Below are 19,201 nucleotides of genomic sequence, written 5' to 3' on the forward strand. Positions count from 1 at the left end.
CAGGCTAGCTACCTCACATGTTAGGTTAGTGAGTTGTTGTTTATCTGGGATGAAGAGCAATTCAGTTATTCCTCAGTGGCTGAAGCATGGATACGGCCCTGTTTGGAGGCTCTGTCTTCTGCATGAGTGGAGGAGAAACATATCGGTGGAGTGGGTGGAGATAACCAGCCTAGAAGATCTTTTCTCGTGCCAAAGTGTGTGTGTGTGTGTGTGTGTGTGTGTCCAGCCTGGCTATGTTCAACACACATTCTGGAGCTGCGATAACCTGGGTGAGTTTCAGCATATATCAAGGCTGCCCACGCCCAGCACACGGCGGGAAGGTCCACCCCCCGTCCACCCCCTATCACTGTGGGATCCCCTCCCCAGTGCAGGTTTAAGGGTGTGCTCTTTGCCTTCCTCACAGCACTTTCGGCAAGGGCTCTGAATGGGCGCTGGCTTTCTCCCGACCGCCGTTGTTGCCAAACCTGGTCCAGAGCCAGCTCCAGGCTGGGTAGTTTGGCCAGCGCTTCAGGGTTGCCCACGCCTGGGGAAGGCCCCCCCTCTGGACCGTGGGGTCTCCTCTTTCTTGGGGGCATCTCTGTGGGAAAAGGCTGAGGGGCTCCGAAGCTGCAAAGCAACACGGGTTTTTGGGGGGGAAATTGTTTTGCTTTGAGAAGTAAATTGGGGCCTTTCATTTAAAGTCTCACACAGCACCATTATCTGTGAAACTGTAAAGTGAGGAACTGCCACTCTTCAAAAGATCTGTCTTGTCTTATATTTCTGTTGAGTAGTCATAGGAATTACAAAACAGAAGGGGGTGACTCAGGAGTAATTGGGAGAGAGATTTTGCTTTATGTTGGGAAAGTTTGTGGTCGTTAATCTCTATTTATTTCTATTCCTTTAAAAAGAAATACCATCTATTACTGTTTTTACTTTCTTGTGTTTGCAGCTGTTTGTTTATCCCAAGTGTGGCCACCAGTCTGGGCCAAAGCACCGAACGCTCTGTTTTGGGAGGAGCCGGAAAAGGTACATTTTTAAAATACTGTCTTCAAAATGCTGGCTGTATTGCTACGGATAGCAGTGCGTTTATGGCTCAGAAGTTTGAAGGCTTGAGGCCTATGTTATAATTAGGTTATAGATAGATTAATATGTACGTATATAGGAGTTTTATAAAGTGTACTTCTCTTGCGATTTTGAGATCATCCCAGAGAAGAAAGGATGGGAACAGCAATAAGCTTTGAAGATAATTTGCTCTTGTTCAAGAAAGGCTGGACCTAAAAGCTTCACTAATTCATTGGGGAGTTTATTTTTGATTCAAGACTTTGAAATGCCTGATTTTTCTTGCATAAACTGGATGTATCCATCATACAATCTGCTCCTTCTGTGCCAAAGTGGAAGTTGTACGTTTTGTAAACTCATTTTTCCTAAGGGGCTTTGTGTCACAGTGTCTTGTCCCACCTGGCTTGGACAGTATCTCTCCCTTGCTCTTAGCAGTCTCTGGTTTATCCCTTTCTCTGCCCTCCTAGGCATCAGGCAGTTCCCTCCACCTGAGGGCCTGACTTTTTCTTCCTGGTTTCTGATCAATAAGATGAGTTCTGCTCGTGATTACCACCCGCTACGTTTCCTTACTTTGGTGCGTCACATGGCAAGAACCGAAGAAGTCTTTGTTTGCTTTGCCGTGAGGTTTTCTCCCACGGAAGGTTGTCTAACCATCTCAACGGAGGAAGTGGCATTCGAAGCTTTAGGTGAGGATCTCAGGGCCGGAGGGCCTATCTACGGCCTCAGTGAAAGGAGGTTGACAAAGGCCTGAGATGTAGACCATTTAAAATCCTCAAGCCCTGAGTTACTTGAAAAATTAAAACCCAAATCTGAATTTGTGCCCAGAAAACATTTTCAGTTCTTCAGCACAGGCATAAATGCATTGTGCACATGCTTTCCAAATTCTATGTGAGATCTCCTTGCAGTTCTCTAATCAAGATATGGCCAAGCAAAGAAATTGAAGCTTCAGTGACCACTGTGGTTAGAGAGCTTCTTTCCAAGTGTGTTTCTGGAGCACGTGATGCTCACCCTTCATTTCATGAAGAGACTGGGTGCACCATTCCGGGTCATTGCTCAGATTGCAGTAATGCTCTTTCTCTCTCACTCTCTCTCTCTTTCTCAGGGCTGCATTGAGCCCCTTTGCAAAGTCGAGTTTTGGAAGCAGCACTTACAACTGCCTCTAAACCATCAGAGCACACAACAGGCTTGCTTCAAGTCTACAAGGTCCTTTGGATTGAGTGCAGTTGCAAGCTTGACACCTGCCTCCTCTCCTTTTAAAGCAGCAGCATCTGAGCAGCTGCTGTGAAGGGTTCCAGGCAGGCGCTGCTTTCATGCCTTTCCGTGGTCTGAAGAACCTTTTAGGACTTGAATGCAAAGCACTGCAGAACCCTAATATAAAACTCCCTTATTCAAATCCCCAGTTACCTTGGAACTGAAAAACCTAAGAGATCCTCTGCCCTCATCAGGTCCCAATTTCCTCTGAATCCAAATTCGTATCTACACAGAAGTCCTTTCAGTGGCTGCTCTTTCTTGGTGAGGCCTTGCCCGTAGTTGTGTCTGGGAGGGTCTTTGGGGCTGTCTGAGGTTGATGTCCAAAAAGTAGCTAGCCCTTCAGTGTTCAAAAGGAAAAGAAAAAAAATTGCTAGAGAATTTATCACCATCTTGCCCCAAACATTTTTTTCCTGACCTTGTGGTAAAACATTTCCCTTTCGCTTCACCATAATGTGGCAAATTGTTCCTTTTTTGTGACAACACAGACACAATGGTGCCTGACTTTGAAGATGAGACCTCTCTCATGTGCCAGGCTCAATTCAGATGTGCCCCACTGCTTGTGACCGGGCAGTGGCATCACCTTGCTGTGACGGTGGCAAAAGAAACGAAGCAGATCTGCACCGTTTCGGCCTATCTGAATGGCAGCCTGGTGGGCTCTGCGAAGGTAAAACGTTTTGCAGAATGAGACCCTTCCTTCCTTCCTTCCTTCCTTCCTTCCTTCCTTCCTTCCTTCCTTCCTTCCTTCCTTCCTTCCTTCCTTCCTTCGGCTTTCCCTGCCGGCCGGACTCAGCATGAAGAATTCTTTGCCTTAAGCTCTGCTTCATGACAAAGATCATGGCTGAAAAAAGAAGGGTTAGCTAATCTGATTACGTTTCATGCCAGGTATTTCTTTTCAGATTGCCTTGCATAGAGGGAAGGGCAATTCAAGAAAAGTAGGATAGGTTGCAATGTTCCAGTAAAAAAAAACCTTCTAAAATACATAAAGCTGGGTGCTTGAGGAGGAGGCTCAACATGTATGAGTATGTTTCAATACGCAGCCAGTTCATTCAGAATAGAGCTTCAAGAGGCCTTAGAAGCCTTCTAGTCCAACCCCCTGCTCAGGCAGGAGACCTTGTGCCCTCGAGCCTCTTCTTAAAAACCTCCAGTGATGGGAGCACCCACAACCTCGGGAGGCAACTTCCGGTTCCTGGTTAATTGTTCTCATTTTCAGGAAGTTTCTCCTTGATCAGTTTCCATCCGTTGCTTCTTCTCCTGCCTTCTGTGTCCAGGCTCATTTCCCAGGGAGAAACTACCTCAAGGGTTTCAGCTGTTCCTTTTTCTTCTACTACAGATGCAGTACATCCGGTCACTGCCAGGGAGCTTCACTTCTATGGACCCTGCTTCTTTTATCGATGTCTTTGGCTTTGTGGCTACACCGCTGATGTGGAAAAAGAGGTCTTGCTTGTCTTGGCGCCAAGGCCCCATATTCTTATTTGAAGAAGTTCTGTCCATGAAGATTCTGCAGCTTATGGAAAAACTTGGTCCGAGATACTACAGCAATTTCCAGGCTGTGGAGCTTAGAGGTAAAACCTGTAGCTGCAGGGACTTCAGTAAAAGAGCTCTCATGTGATTGAGCATTCACTAGATCCGGTTATGTGACCGTTCCTACTACAGTATAGTAAATGTATCTTTCAACCTGTGTTGGATTCAGCCATGGAAAGGTAGAGAAACCAGATCCAGCTATGGAATTATTTTGACATATTTTGACAGAAGGAGAGGTAACTCTCACAACCAACTGCGCAGACCCTAGCATCATGGAATTCTCAAAGCATCCAGAAAACAAGACTGTCAGGTGGAAATGTTCAATGACATAAAAATAGACTATTGCAGAAGAGAAAATTAGGTCTAATTAAGCTTGGGCAATAGGCTAGCCATTGACCTGCCAACTACAATTCCTTTTCCCCAAAGGATTTGCAACCATTAATATGTAATGGTTGGAATCAGTCCAAATAAATGTGGACACCAGTTTTTGAGGAAATATAATTTTGGCTCAGAGCATCACCTGACTTGTTAAGTGTGGGGGGAAGTCAAGGATTTTGTTGATTTTTGGAACTGGAGATTGAGAATTTCTGGCTTCCTTTGATCCCTTGCATTGTCTCCTTGTGTGTTTCTTCCTTCAGGAGAAGGCTCCCATGGCCATGTGCAGATGGCTCCTTTGTTGCCACCAGAGAAGATTTCCTTTGGAATCAACGCCAGATGCTCATTGTATGCAACAGTTAAAGGCATAAAGGACAGCTATGGTGAAGTGGATGGGCGTCTGGTCGCTAAAGAGGTAAGTCCTTTGCATCATTCGGTGCACAGAAAAATTAGAGTTGTCCCATTTCTCGGACAGAGAAGGAGTTGATGCTAATTAGATATGGATGTTTGACCAGGCTGTCTTCATTAAGTTTGAGAGACAGGCTTTATCCAAGCAACCGCCTTAAGAAGAATCAGAATGCTAAGGGATTCCAAGCCAGGAACGTGAAATTAAACCTGTTCCCATGTTTTCACTATATAGCATTTTAAAATGTAAGCCACCCCTTTTCTAATGGTTTTCCAGTCTCAGCTTTCTAGTCAAGGAGACAGATGACAAGTAAGGAGAAAGTAAAGACTCAGAGTTTATTATTGCACATACTTCTATGCTGTTTCGGTCCTGCAGCTCTAAGCAACGAAGGATCTATATTATTTTCCTCCCAACAATGCAGAGGTTATTTGCCATCAGCTTCTCTTACTATCCCAAAGATGCTTTTTCACGAGGCAACGGGACTTTCCTCTCTTACCATGTTTTTCAACTTTTAAATTTAGCTTACTGGTTTGGCCTCAACTTATTTTGATTCCAATTCACACAAAGTCAGCCAGATCTTGTCACTTGCTGAGATAAGATAGATAAGAAGGGGGTTTTTCTGTTAAAAAACATTTGGGAAAGAGCGTTTCACTAGAGATAACATATTTAGATTAAACGGTGCTTTATTACTACATGGCTAATCTAATCCTTGGTCCAAGGAACAGAGACTCACTGAGGCTTTTTCAGAGATCTCCCAGCAGAGATTATTCCCAGTTGGAGATATTGATGCCCAATGTCATAAAATTGACACTTTCTGTGAGAAATCTATGATTCTTCTATGGCCTTGCAATCACTGACATGTGGCCATTAACATTAGCTCAGTCCCTCCCCAGCTTTAGTGGCACATTTGTCTCTAAGTCTCTAAGGACACTTGACAAATATGGATGAAACAGAACAGCCTCCCTTTCCTTTGAGCTCAAAGCTGGAAAGTTTGCGTGGGCAGCTCCGCTTGAAAGATGCAGGCCCCACAAAGACCTTAGAATCTCTTGCTATTATCTGGCGAGGAAGAGAGTTTGGTACCACAGACACTATAACTTCACTCTGGTTTCTTTCTATGCCAATAATGCAAAAGTCACTTTCCAGGTAGCTCAGGATTTAATCTGAAATTCTTGGTGAACAGTCTAGAACACAGGTCGGCAACCTGCGGCTCCGGAGCCGCATGTGGCTCTTTGAGCCTTCCCCTGTGGCTCCCAGCCTCCTCTGCCATTTGCAGAGAGAGAGAGAGACAGAGAGAGGCACTTACGCTTCCCTGCTTCTCCTTCTCTCTGTGTGTGTGTGTGTGTGTGTGTGTGTGTGTGTGTGTGTGTGTACTGAAAAGCTTACTAGGCAAGGCTCCTCCCTTTGCTACGTCTCTGCAGGAAGCAGGAAGGGCAGGAGAGAGCTAGCTAGCCCAGCTAGGCTGACTCAGGAATTCTGGGAGTTGAAGTCCATGAGTTATAAAAGAGCCGAGGTTGCCTACCCCTGAGCTTGTTGGAAAACAGCTTGAAGCCAGTTTGCCAGGTGAGCAGCAGATAGGAGAGGGGGGGGGGGAGAGAGAGAGAGAGAGAGAGAGAGAGAGAGAGAGAGACCCTTTTGAGATCTAAAATGAAGATAACACTGCATGTATCCTTTTTTATCTTTATTATTTATGTGTGTGTGTGTTTGTGTGTGTGTGTATAATATATGTATGTACGTGTGTGTGAACACCAGGAATATAATAAACTAAAAAAGTTTAATACCATCACCAATGTTCCTTGCCTATAAAGGAACTCTCCCATAGACTAGCATTAACCCTGACGATGTCAGAAGTCTCTGACGAAAGCTTGGTGATTGGTGATGGTATTAAACTTTTTTAGTTTATTATATTCCTGGTGTTCACGATTTTATTGGCTATTTAGAAGATATATATCTATATACAAGAAGTTTTTCAGACAGACAGGTCTGAATGATTACACCTTGAGACTTTTAACTGCTATACTGCAGTTATACTTTTTACAATCTCTTTTGCCTTGCATATGTATATATGTATATGTGCGTGTGTGTGTATACGTATACACACACACACACACACACACACACACACACAATAAAGGTAAAAAGATATATGCAGTGTTATCTTCATTTTAGATATCAAAAGGGTTTTGCAGCTCCTAGTGTTTTGTTTTCGGTGGGAAACGGGTCCAAGTGGCTCTTTGAGTGTTTTGGGTTGCCTACACCTGATCTAAAACATCTGAACTATTTCTTATAAAATCAAGATGAATAGATTGTAAACATATAAATCAACCAGCATAGTATTTGAATTTTTTAAGAAACAAACCAAAACATATTTTCTGTTTGTTTTGTCTTCTAATACAGCATGCTTTTTTTTTTTTTAGCTGAAGCTGTCCTCCCGTGATAATACAACACCTGTTTTCATGGCTCAAAATACTGCTGCAAAGCTCCCTGGGTGCTTAAGAACAATTGGTGCCGTTGTGGTGGGCCAGCATGGTAAGCCAAAATCCATCCTGAACCACATTTGTAAAGTATGAACCATCCAGAGGCATTTAGGTGAGAAGGGCAGGGTAGAAATATGATGAATGAATAGATAAATAAAATCTGTAAAATGAAAGAGCAGAAATATAAAAGAAACGCAAAGCTTCATCCTATATAGAAAATTGTAGCTTCCTAACATGTATTTAGACCTATGCCTAACCCTAACCTTTATTCCGCCAACTGGCGTCCAAAATGATGGAGAAGAAGTCTTTGCAAGCTTGAGAGGATGCCACTTCTATGGTCAGGAACCTCTAGATTGCTGGTCAGGAAACTTAAGATTGTCCTGATCTAGAGGGACAGAAAAAAAAAAGAAGAAAAAGCTGCCGCATCTTGAGAGCAATATTTGAAAAAGCATAAAATAATTCCCTTAATTCAACCAACCTGGACAATTCTGTGATCTGCTAGTTTATTTTCTGTCTGCACCGGATCTGCACCGGATCTTGTGGGGAAGATCACCTCTGCTCCAAAAAGAGCTGGTTTGTGGATTGTTGTCTTTGGGACAGTATTTTATCAGGTTAGCTATTTGTTGGTGATTAAATAGTCAGGCTCATAGTAGGATTTTATGCATGGAAAAAAGGCCCATGAAGTAGAAATAATTGTACTAAAAAGCACAAGACGTGGTGTTTCTTGTTAAATGCAGGGCAAAAATAACATGTTCCTTTAACAATTGATTTTTCTAGAAGAAAGCATTTGAGATATGTAAATCTATATGTGGCATGAGAAAATATTTCATTTTCTAAATTACTACTATTATTATTATTTTTGTTGTTTCTAAACACCTCTAGAAAGTTTTTGGCTGTTCATTTTATCCTGTGCAGGTTTTCAGCGACAATTCAATTCCTGTCAGCATTTTCTCTCTCTTTCTCCAGGAACGCGGGTCTTCCAGTCCTGTCCGGCAGTGGTCAGTCTGAACTACCTTGGTGGCCCTTCTCTTCTGCTGGCTCTGCTGGCCAGGGCTCAGGATGACCACGCTGTTTATGCGGCTGTCAAAGTCTTGCAGACCGTCCTGAGCTGCAGCGCAGTGAGCGAAAGCCTCATGCGGGGAGGCGATGGGTATCAGGTGAGACACTGCTGCCTCTTCCTGGGCAGTTTTTGGGAACTGGAGCTTGAACGGGTCCCCCCCGCAAAAAAAAAAAAAATTGTGATTGTGCTTGTGCATTGATTCAGAAGTGCAGGACTTGAACAGCAAGTATTTGCTGGCAGCCTGATTTGTGGCTTACACTGAAATTCATTACAAAAAAGCGGATTGTCACATTCTTTCAATATTTTCATATTCAAAGTTAATATAATTTTTCATGATTGTTTCATTCTATTTTTGGAGGATGAGATAAGGTATTTTCCCCAGTCACTTCCAAAAGTTTTGGAGCCTGGAATTTGGAGTCCTTCTAATGAAAAAGACCTCCCCCTTCCAACAGCAGTCTTGGTGGCAAGAATCCCCTTCGGAAAGCCCACTCCAGTGGATGAGCGAGTCAGACGGGGAAAGGCCAGTTAGTCTCATTTCCCACAATGGGAAATGGATTTTCCCAAGTCTTTCTTTGTGGCTGAAGCTCTGCTTAAGAGGAAAGGGCGGATTTAAAGTGGACAGACAGAGTTGTCCTTTTGATCTTTGAAAAATTGGAATGCTTACAGAATTCTGAACAAGGTTAAAGTTGACAAGTTTCATTACCTTCTAGATGTTGTGTCCACCTTGAGTCTTCATAATTCTGCAGGTTTTTCATAAAATTAATTAAATAGCTATATTATGTAATTACATGGATTGTAATACTTGGCTATTGATGGTTTATCCAATAATAAAAATAAAATACTGTGGAATTAGCATCTCTGCTGTGGTTTTGGGTTATATTCTTTTATAGATTCTGGCATATCTGTTGAAAAAAAAGGCCCACCTATTAAACAGCAGAATTCTGCACCTCGTTCTTTCCATTGGAGGCACCTCGGAAGCCAGCTTAGAACAGCCGACGATCAAGAACATGGAGATCTTCCAACATATTGTGTGCAATTTTCAGGTAATTATGCCGTTATTTGTTTGTTTGTTTGTTTGTTTATTGGCAGCAAGGTCTGAGTAACCTGGGTGATTTATGAGGTTTTTTTAGTCCCTGGAGAACACAATCTTCCTATAATTTTACTTCCAAAATTCTCTCTCAATAAATGGAGAGAAAATTCCCCAATCTTGTTTGGCAGTAAAAAAAATATTGTGAACCTGCTCACTTATGAGACATCATTAATTAAAATTACTATATGCCATGGCAATCAGCCTCTCAAAATACATATTAAAACAAAACTACTTGGCATACAGAGATGTCTCCTTCTTAGAAGCCCTTTCGGTGTATATGAGACAGTGGCACTTGAGGCAGTAATTCAGGTCATATATTATCATATATCATATCATATATTATTTATTATTACACCACCCATCTCATCGGGGCGACTCTGATGGAATGATTCTCTCTATAAAAAAAGCCCCTGACACATAATATTGTCAGGAGTTCTAGATTTCCCCACAACCTGCCAGTTTTCCAGGAGAAAAGAATGCTTTCTGAGAATGATGACTGAGCTGCAACAATCTGGGCAACTAGAAGGCAGAAAGAGGTAGCCATTGCCTGTTTCCTGCAATCTAGGCTGACCCTCCCCCTTTCTTTAGCATGCAGACCAAACTGCCTCTCTTTCTTGCTTTGCTTCCCTTTGGCTTCCAGCTGTGGTGCCCTGCCTCGGAAAATCTGGACCTCCCTCTGTTTAAACATCTCACGGAAGTCCTCCAGTCCTCCAGGTACAGAGGCCGGTTAAGCTAAGCGGGTCAGCAATGACAAGTATCCTGGGCTCACATGGCAGCCATGCCATGGGACTAAAACTCTTAATTGTGGCACCTATAAATCCATATGATTGACAATGCCTTTCTCTTTTTAAAAACAAACAAACAAACACCAGACTTTACTGCATGTTTCCACATGTATCCATAACCTTTTGCGCTGCACATGTCTATGGAAGCATGAGGCAGGCTCCTGAGATTCCAGAACGGCAGTCGTGCTTTGTAAATGTAAAACCGTGAAGATTTGTGAATGCCATTTCTTTTTTATTGAAAAACTCTTCAGGATTCTGATAATGTAGTGATTTTTGTCAAAGCAGCACTTACTTCCTGTGCTGTGCAGCTCCAGGAATCAATAATTGGTTTGACTTGAACTCTCTTTGCTGGGCATCGTGCAGGAGAAGAGCTGAGTCGATGCAGAGCAGAAGGTGAACTGGCTGAGAATCTGATGGCTGGTATCTTGAGAGCTGCCAAGACAACATCAGAAGCCAAGAGTTCAAAAGCAGAAATACAAATAATGTTGTGGCTATATTATCCCCAGGAAAAGAAAAATCTCTTTTTTTAAATTATCTTTTTGTCTTTTGTAGAGAAAAGAATTCCACCGTGACCCTCATCCAGCAGGCGCAGATGGTGCCCAAGCTTCTCCTTCTCCTCGGGGACTCTGGGATCCCAACCTCTCGCGTCCGTCGGATCTCTGCCCTCCTCTGCCATTCCCTTCAGGGCCACTTCAGCATCAAGGATTTGCACTGGTATTTCCGCTCCACTCCTGCAGCCTGTCAGCAAACAGAACCCCTGGGTTGCTTAAACTTAAGCCAAAAGATTTCCCTCACTACACAGTTCATGTTTTTTCAGCTACAAGCGAAGACCCCTTTCAACAGCTCAATCAGTGGCAGGGAGAAAAAGTGGAGGGGCAGTTTGTCCATGCTAGGTCAACCCCGGAGGAACCAGGGGGCCCTGACCCTGTGCAGCAATGCCTCTGCTCACCCCTCGGTTCCCGTGGGTCTTCTCAGCATCTTTCCTCTTTCTAGGAGGGAGGGTTAGCAACCTTTAAAAAAGGGGGACATTAGTTCCCGTCTGGGCACTTCTGGGAGCTAAAGTCCACACATCTAAAAGTTGGTGAGGGTAAGAAGCACCGCTTTACAACATCAGAGGAGGCTTAGCTCCTCTTTATGACAAACATCTTGTTTTGGACCCATGAGTAGCCTCCTCGTCCTTTGTGAGTTTGCACATTATCCAGAGCAATATTTATTTCTCCTGTGAGCCACCTGTAAAATATTATTTTGGGATTCCCTCTAAGAGTGATTTGAAGGCCTTGCTTTTGCAATTTGATCTAAGTGATTTACTTTTTCTTGTTCAGGATTGGCTTATTCTTGGTTTACACTTTATGTCCTGCATCTATTGATGAAAATGAGACCTTCTCCAATAGTATTCCAGAGTCATTTGGACAAGGTATGAAACAGAATTGTGTGTTGCTAAAAATATTTTAGAATATTTTTATTTACCTGTAATATAAAAATAAGGCACATAATGGCTTGCATCTTTGACAAGTGATAAAACATACATTGCAATACAGACTCAAAAAGTATTTGCGTGCAACATCACAAAAGGAGAACGATGTGATATGGAACACATTTCATTGCATCACGCCTTGTTTTCCAGCAGTCTGCTTGTTTCAGCTGTGGCTTGGACAGTTGTTAATTAATGGATTGTCTAGTTGTGGACTGCTCAGGTTACACGTCAAGAAATAGCACAAGACATAAGGTTACTGTGGCCCTGATGTCTCAGCCGTCGTCTTCTTGGCCTCTGTAGCTGCTTATTGCTAATATTCTGTCTCTCAGGCCCAAGCTTTAGTCCCGTAACTCCTGAAAAGCTATAAGTTGGGCTGAAGGAATAGAGCATTAAGGCACCATCCATGCAGCAGGCAATTAAGGACCTGCTGGTCATTGTCTCATAATAAATGGGGGGGGGGATTATGAACTGATGCCACTCTATGGTTGTGACAGCAAGATTTGTAGAAGGTTTGTGCTCCTGCCTAATAATTAGCAGACATAAGTTTGCCTCAGGTGGAAGGCTGGAGGTGTGGCTGAGGGAAAGAGAAGAACAGTGGAACAGCAGATATCCATAATTTCAGCTCAAAAGGGAGAACCAAACCTCCTGAAAATAGCAGGAGCTGCAGCAGCTGCTGATCCAGGCAAGGAAGCAAATATTGCACAGACTTTGCAGGTCAGATAATGCTTCCCTCAGTGTCCGTCTTCCCTGCGGGCTCCACTAGCCAAACTTCTGGTTGTTCCCTGCCTGCCTGAGGGGAGACTGTGAGGAGGAGGAAGATGATGATGATGATCATCATCAGCAGCAGCAGCAGCAGCAGCATCTCCTGCTTGGAACCAAAATTGAAATGCATAGAAAAACTTCCAAAAGCTGCTTGTTTCTTTTTCATTACTCTCCTGTTATGCTTCTAGTAGCTAAGAGCGTAAAGTGCCTTAAGGGTACAAAAAGAAACATTTAACTCCATGATGCAGGAATGGAAAGAAAACAAAGTCATGGCGCAACGGGATGCTTTGTGCTGCTCACTGGGCCTTCCAGAATTGCGCTCTAAACCTCCCGCCACAGAGAGGTGCCAGCGGTTCCCTTCTTTTGGCCTCTCTGCCCAAGGAGAGAGGGTGGCAGCCAAGCTGTCCTGGCAGCAGAGCAGCCGCTCGAGAGGGCAGGGAGGGAGGCCTGTCTAACAGTGGGGCCAAAAGCCAGGCTGCCCTGCCTTTGCCTCATGCAAAGAGAAGGCTTCTCTTTGGGTAAAAGGCACATTTCTTCTGAAAGTGGACTATAAACCTAAGAGTAAAGCCTTATTACAGAGTGTCCGTTCCTCCTAACTCTACAAACTCTACAAGATAAAATAAAACAAGAGATAATCCTTAGGATAGACTTGATCAACGCTTCTCGTATTTGAAGAGTTTCTTATTACCAGTCCCTGTGTATTACCTGCTGAGGCTCCCTTCATTTTGTATCCTGCATTCAGTAAAAGTCAAATACATTCCTATGCAGAATTTCACATCCATTCTTTGTGTTGTTTGAATTTTAGATTTAACTCAGACATCTGGAAAAATGGTCTGGCTTCGAAATCAGTTGTTGAGCATGCTGCTGGATGTAATTCAGCCAGATGAACTTCATTTGTCCTCCGAGTAAGTAAGAGTGTATGTGTGCATGCGTGGGTTTGTGTGTATACAATCTTCTTTACAGCGGTTAAAAGTACAATTATAAACTTACCTCTCCTTTGCTTCGGAGGTGCCCGTACCTCAAAATCCACGTCCACCTTGATTTGCTTTCTTTGAGTTACCAGCTGTAGAAGACTGTCTACACAGGGTTAGGGACTTTTACTTATTTCTACCTAAACAAGGTTAAGATTAGGCTGTAACTGTTTTATAGATGGCACCTTGATCCACAAAAAATGTCTTTTATGTACCCTGATCTACAACCTAAATGTTGGAGATGTGGGTGTATGGATGCTACTTATTATCATATTTGGTGGTCGTGTAGAGAGATAAAAGCATTTTGGATTAAGATATGGTGGAATATCCAGAGAATTTTTAAAAGGAGGGTAAAATTTACTCCGCAATTATTTCTGTTGGGTATAGTTACTGATTGTGATACAAAGGAGGTTATATTGATGTTAAATTTGATTACAGCCGCGAGGCTGTTAGTTGGACAATATTGGAAGAAGGAATCTTTGCCTACATTGCAGGAATGGTTTCTTAAAGTGTCTTATTTGGTGGAAATGGCAAAGATTTCGGCTTTCTTAAAGCAACAAACGCAAGAGAAATTTCTTGCTGTTTGGGATAAATGGATAAAATTTATACAGTTTAAAATGGATATTAAAAAATATTATATAGCTTTTTTTTAATTTTTATTTTTATATATATACATATATATTTTAAAGTATAATTTTTTTGATTGTTTTTTAATTAAGCCTATATTCTGCTCTGGGAAGCTCGGGGGGGGGGAGAAGGGGGGGTGTTTGGGGGAGGTTGGGGAAGGGAGGGTTTGTTGTGTAATGTTTAGTTTTTTTTTGTATATGTTTTTTGTCTTTGTATTGTTTTGTTTTTTTCCTTTTCTTTTGTAAAATTTATAAAACTTTTAATAAAAAAAAAAAAAGATTAGGCTGTAACTGTATTTTTGTTATGTTTGGGATACCTAAGGGATTTTAAAGCCACAACAGTAGCTCAGGAGCTAGCAAATGTTTTCAATTTTTGTTGTTCCAGTAAGTCCACCATGTAGTATAGTTACAACAAATAACATTTAAGTATTGTGTCTTTCAATCTGGTGTTTCCCTCACAGGATCCAAGAAAAAATGTTCCAGGCCTTGGGCCCTGACTGGTTCCTGATGTTTATGCAAAGTCATGTAAATGATACCACAGTTGTACTGGCAGCCAAATTGCTTTTCCATTTCTTGCACAACCGTGCACACCTGCATGAGTTCAGAGACGGGATGATGGGGGGCCTGTGGCTGAGAAGCAGCTTAAAGGGGCTGAATATTTTGACTGGTAGGTCCTGAGTGCTTTCAGCTGGCTTGCAGTGTGATGCTGAGGCTAGCTGTGGATCATGACTAATTATTTCAATAACTCTCTCTCTCTCTCTCTCTCTCTCTCTCTGTCTCCCCTCTCCCCTCTCCCCCTCATCTATCATCATGTACCCTCTGTCTGTCACTGCTTGATTTCTATAGAATGTATTAATTATTTTAAGATGTTTTTGCCTTTTGTTTAAAAATAACCCTAAGAAGTTCGAAGGAAAGCTAGCAGCCCAGCCTGGATGCCAAGGAATTGGTGACTGTGTACCAATATCACTTTCACTGTGTCCTCTTTGGGCCTGATCTTTCATGCTTCAAGTTTGACCTTCTTAACTTGCTTTTGGTGTCTTATTTGCTGACCAATACAATTAAATTCTGGTTATTTGGTTGAAAAAAATCTTCAGTCCACATTAAGACATTGTTTTATTTCAGGTATTAATGGAGACTGAAATGAAAGCAGGAAAGTTTAGACCAGCGACAGTCCACATGGAAAGAGAAGAGAATGGAGCTGGGTCTTGGGGAGAGCATCCATTTAGTTCATGCAAAGGCTTCTAGCCTGGCTGCAACAGCCCCCCTCCCCCCAATAGCGAGCTTCTGTCACTCAGAGCAGCCTATGAGGATCACAAAGAAGGAGATCCTGGGGAATCTAGTCTCGGTGCTGTCACCATGTAGAAGCTTCTCTGCTGAGACCATCCACGACAGATGGCTGTATTGTGTAGCTTTTCCTTGGGTAAATAAGATCAGTTTAGTTCCTTCCTGTGGACTTGTTCTTCTTTTATCCAGTAGGTCAGTTCAGAGAGAGCCTGAGGAAAAGTTTCTTGTTCTTTGTTTTAGACAATTTGAAGAGTTCTCCCCAGTTATTTGAGTATCATCCATATCCGCTCTCTGGATTAATGGAGCTGAAGATGTTCCTGAGCTACTCACTCCACATTCCGGAGATTTACCTCCTTCTCTCAGGACTTCTTCTGGACACACCACTGTCCAAGCCACCAGATGAAACCCAAGTAAGCCACTGCACTGACACAGTAAAGCACGGGGAAAGGTTTGTAGCAGCCGAAACGGTTTATTAGACGAAGCGAAAGGACAGAAACTTCAACCACGAGCAGGCCCTAGGAAGGGAACCTTCACAGAAAAGGCAACAGAACGAGGAATGGCAGCCTTCAATGGAGGGATCTTCCTCCAACTGTTGAGAGCCGCCTCACCTCACAGGGCGCAGCAGACGCAGCCCAGGTTACCCCCTGTGTAGCCCCTTTCCTGGGAATCAGATCTGTGCGAAAGCTCAACTCTGGGGAGGGGTTCAAAACCTATTTTGTATACTATCATGTGTATACAATGATTCACGTGTATTGTTTACATCTCGTGCCTGTCGGCTATCAAAACTCTACTTGAAATAGGATCAGCTCGTACAGCTTAGACTTAAAGAAGGGTCATCGTGTGGCCATTACGTTAGTCTTTGGAAACAGTCCCACAGTTTAAAATATTTCTGTCTGCATACATTTTTCTTAACTATACTGACATTGTTGTTTTAGTTTGGGATATTTTGAATATTCGAATACTAATTTTCTTGTGTTGGTTGGCCATCTCAGTAAAGAAAGATATTAGGAGGAATTTTCTGATAACGAGAGATATTAACCCATAGAATTAATTGCCCCTTCCCCAAAACATGGCTGGAGGGCCATCTGTCCTTAGGGTTAACAAATGAAAATTTTAATAAGGTCTATTGTCATAGGTAATTATCAGCCTGCGTGTGCCTATTGATTAAACCACAAAAAAATTGTGTCTGTGTGTGGGGGGTACGCATTCAGGTATACCTTGTTTAATTCTTTGAGATGATGATGTGCATATACAAATTTTTGCAAAGTAAGCATAACAGAAAAAATGCTGATATAAATAGGCTACTGTCACATTTTGCTTTCTCCCCCCCCCCCCGAAGATGTATTAATGAATACTTTTCATTAACACAAGAACACTTAAGGAACAACAAACTGAGCAGTGTTTTTTATTCTGGCTATCTGCATCAAAGGAGTTTTTCTCAAATGTGTGTTGTGATGCGATGTTGCAAGTTCTGCTCCTTATTTACTTTTTTTTAGTGTTGTAAGAATTTGCATCACAATATTTTGATTCAGGTTCCCTCATTTACCTATATTTTGAATAGAATTTAGAAGTAAAAATCAATTTGAAATGTGATGACAGTTTTGGAGGTATCTTTTTTTAGAATTCTAGGTTTCCTCGTGCTTTCCAGTGAATACAGACCCGATTGCTTCAAGAGAATCCACCCAGACTCCTGCATGGCTTAGCGGTGGGGTAAAGCTCGTACTTTGGGACACTTTCTGCATCTTCACGAGATGTTTATTTTCCAGGCAGGTTTGGGTGCAACACTAGAGTGGCTGCTGTGCAACCCTCACACAGGGACAGTGGTCAAAGCCGGCTTGTGCACAGAAGCCGCTGTTCTGCTGCTGGAGATGGTCTCGTCCCTCACAAGGCAGGTGAGTCCTGCTGTCCTGGGGGGTGTTGCAGGATGAAGCCCCACAGCCACAACTGAGGGGGCAACCGAGGGGGTGAAGCGGTCCCAGCAGCTGATTGGTCTCTACATACATCTGAGCTTAGGCTGTTTTGAAAATTTAGTACAAAATTTAGAACAAAATAACAGAAAAGGGGTTAAAAAATATGTCAGTAGACAGACTGTCAGGCTTGAGCTTCTGTCGTGTGGAATACATCTGGATGGAGACACCTTTGTGTAGGACACCAAACCCTGTTTGTCAACTGGGTCTCAGTTACTGTATACGCAGTAGCTTATTTATTTTATTTAACCAAAATTCTTTGCTGCCCATCTTGCCAAAGGTGATCCTAGACATTGAATAAAATGCAGCATAAAACATTGAAACAATAAAGATCGCAAATGTAAAAATTCAGTTAAAATAAAATTAAACAGGATGGAGAGGGAAGGATTAAAATATGCACAACGAGGAGGAAAAGCTTCCAGAAAACAGGATGGAAATAAGGAATGAGAAAAGAAAGACAAATTGCCCTGAAAAGGAAAAAATAAAGAACAGCCAAATAGCTTTACAATTCAACGGCAGGAAGCCTTTCTCAAGTTCTTCAACAGCATCTAAACTTTGCTTTCTCTGCTATTTTTTGTCCATTCCACTCATTTATTTTCTATTCTCTCAGTGAAAGTAAAACCTAAATAATTGGATGGTTGTTTGATGGTGTTTCATGACTAAGTTTTATGTTCTCCTCTAGATTCCAGCAGAGGGAGAGGATTCTTGGCAAACCAGCTTCTTAAAGGACGTCCTGCACTTCATCCACCTGGTGTACCACAGATCCCCTCAGGATCCCCTCTGGTCTAATCCTCACTTCCTCCAAGCCGCAGCCTTGGCTGCCTTCCCCTCTGGGCCATCCCAGGTAGGAAGTGCTGCGGTTTTGTCCAGTTGGCTGATTGGCTGACTGGCTGATTCTGTTCTGTTCAAGAGGCTGGTTCAGCAAGCAAGCAGCCCCATAGAAGTAGATGGAACAGACCAGGAGTTGGTACAGAGGTCTTGAGGAATTGGTATACTTGATTTTATTTTAATTGGATAAACCTAAGATCCAGACAATATTATTATTCTTATGGTTGAGTCTGAAATTTGACATTCAAGGACGATATTCAAATAGTACCAGATGATTAGATGACAGAAAACAAATTGATGCATCATCCCGATTGAACTGAAGTCTTCAGTCAGTGAAAAGGCAAATTAAAGAACTGCTAACTGTCTTGAGAATCAGTTTGAAGGAAAAGTCAGACTATAAAATTAATAAATGATTCCTTCTTTCAACTTTGCTTGATCTAACTCTGCATCTACCCAAGCCTAGGCTGTACTTTTTAGGCAACATATAATTTATCTAGATATTATAAGGCTAATATATGGGAAAATGCTCATTTCTGACCAGCTACGTGTTATGCCTTAACTCTTTCACAGAGACATGAAGTTGAGTGGACTTTTCCCACCTGCATCTAACCACAACATAAACACGCCTTGGCAACATCTCTGTTGTGTCCTCATAAGATGGTTTAATCTTGTGAGTGAGACAGCATGAAGCAATCTCCATCCACATGGAAGTTGTGCTTTCTCCCCCCTAAACCAACAATGTCCCAAAGTGCCTCAAAGTCTGTAAGAGGTTTATGTTAGTCTTGGTCACTTAGTACCCAGGACGGAGTCAGCTGACTGCAGTGACTGGAAACAGAGACGGGGATCAACAGTGGATACCGATAGAGCAAAGTTCAGGCTCGTCTGTTTTTCTGCCCATTCATGGATGGGTGGATGGCACCCCAGCTCAGCAGCAGAGAAAGCCCTGTAGTGATTCCCACAACATCTGTTGGGGGACAGACTCTGCCCAGCAGTGCTCTTCCAGGAAACAAATTCTCCTTCTTCAGAGAGTGAAGGAAGGCGCTAGAGGGCCCAGTCTTGCTGACCCCAGGCAAGGCGATAGGGGCGACTTAGCTGAGGAAGCGGAGTGGCTGAAACCAGGAGCAGAAGCATCCGGCTTCGTTTAATAGCACGAATCTTGGGTACAACACGTCAGTCAAGCCCCTTGAGATTACAGATGCTGTGGCTTACGGGAGAGCAGAGGCCATCTGGAAAAAGTTTTCCCGCTTTCCCTCCAGTCAGGAGTTTAATCAAGTTGGTTGCTCTCCAGC

The 19,201-nt window shown here is 42.8% G+C and overlaps 1 protein-coding gene across 4 annotated transcripts in view; it reads left to right on the forward strand.

Moving 5' to 3' along the window:
• Positions 1-19,201, forward strand: part of LOC120319585 (WD repeat- and FYVE domain-containing protein 4-like) — a 91,079-nt gene that overhangs the window by 29,097 nt on the left and 42,781 nt on the right. For all 4 annotated transcript variants that reach the window (XM_039368598.1, XM_039368596.1, XM_039368599.1 and 1 more), the window contains exons 17-32: positions 929-1,005; positions 1,506-1,724; positions 2,775-2,953; positions 3,620-3,851; positions 4,449-4,600; positions 7,006-7,117; positions 8,032-8,222; positions 9,016-9,168; positions 9,856-9,929; positions 10,553-10,714; positions 11,323-11,414; positions 13,042-13,141; positions 14,295-14,500; positions 15,358-15,527; positions 16,884-17,009; positions 17,767-17,928. In XM_039368598.1, the coding sequence (XP_039224532.1) occupies positions 929-1,005; positions 1,506-1,724; positions 2,775-2,953; positions 3,620-3,851; positions 4,449-4,600; positions 7,006-7,117; positions 8,032-8,222; positions 9,016-9,168; positions 9,856-9,929; positions 10,553-10,714; positions 11,323-11,414; positions 13,042-13,141; positions 14,295-14,500; positions 15,358-15,527; positions 16,884-17,009; positions 17,767-17,928 (2,407 nt within the window). The remainder of the gene's footprint in view (positions 1-928; positions 1,006-1,505; positions 1,725-2,774; positions 2,954-3,619; positions 3,852-4,448; positions 4,601-7,005; positions 7,118-8,031; positions 8,223-9,015; positions 9,169-9,855; positions 9,930-10,552; positions 10,715-11,322; positions 11,415-13,041; positions 13,142-14,294; positions 14,501-15,357; positions 15,528-16,883; positions 17,010-17,766; positions 17,929-19,201) is intronic.

Source organism: Crotalus tigris, unplaced genomic scaffold (genome assembly GCF_016545835.1).
Source record: "Crotalus tigris isolate CLP2741 ecotype Arizona unplaced genomic scaffold, ASM1654583v1 scf7180000020858.209836, whole genome shotgun sequence".
Classification (NCBI taxonomy): domain Eukaryota; kingdom Metazoa; phylum Chordata; class Lepidosauria; order Squamata; family Viperidae; genus Crotalus; species Crotalus tigris.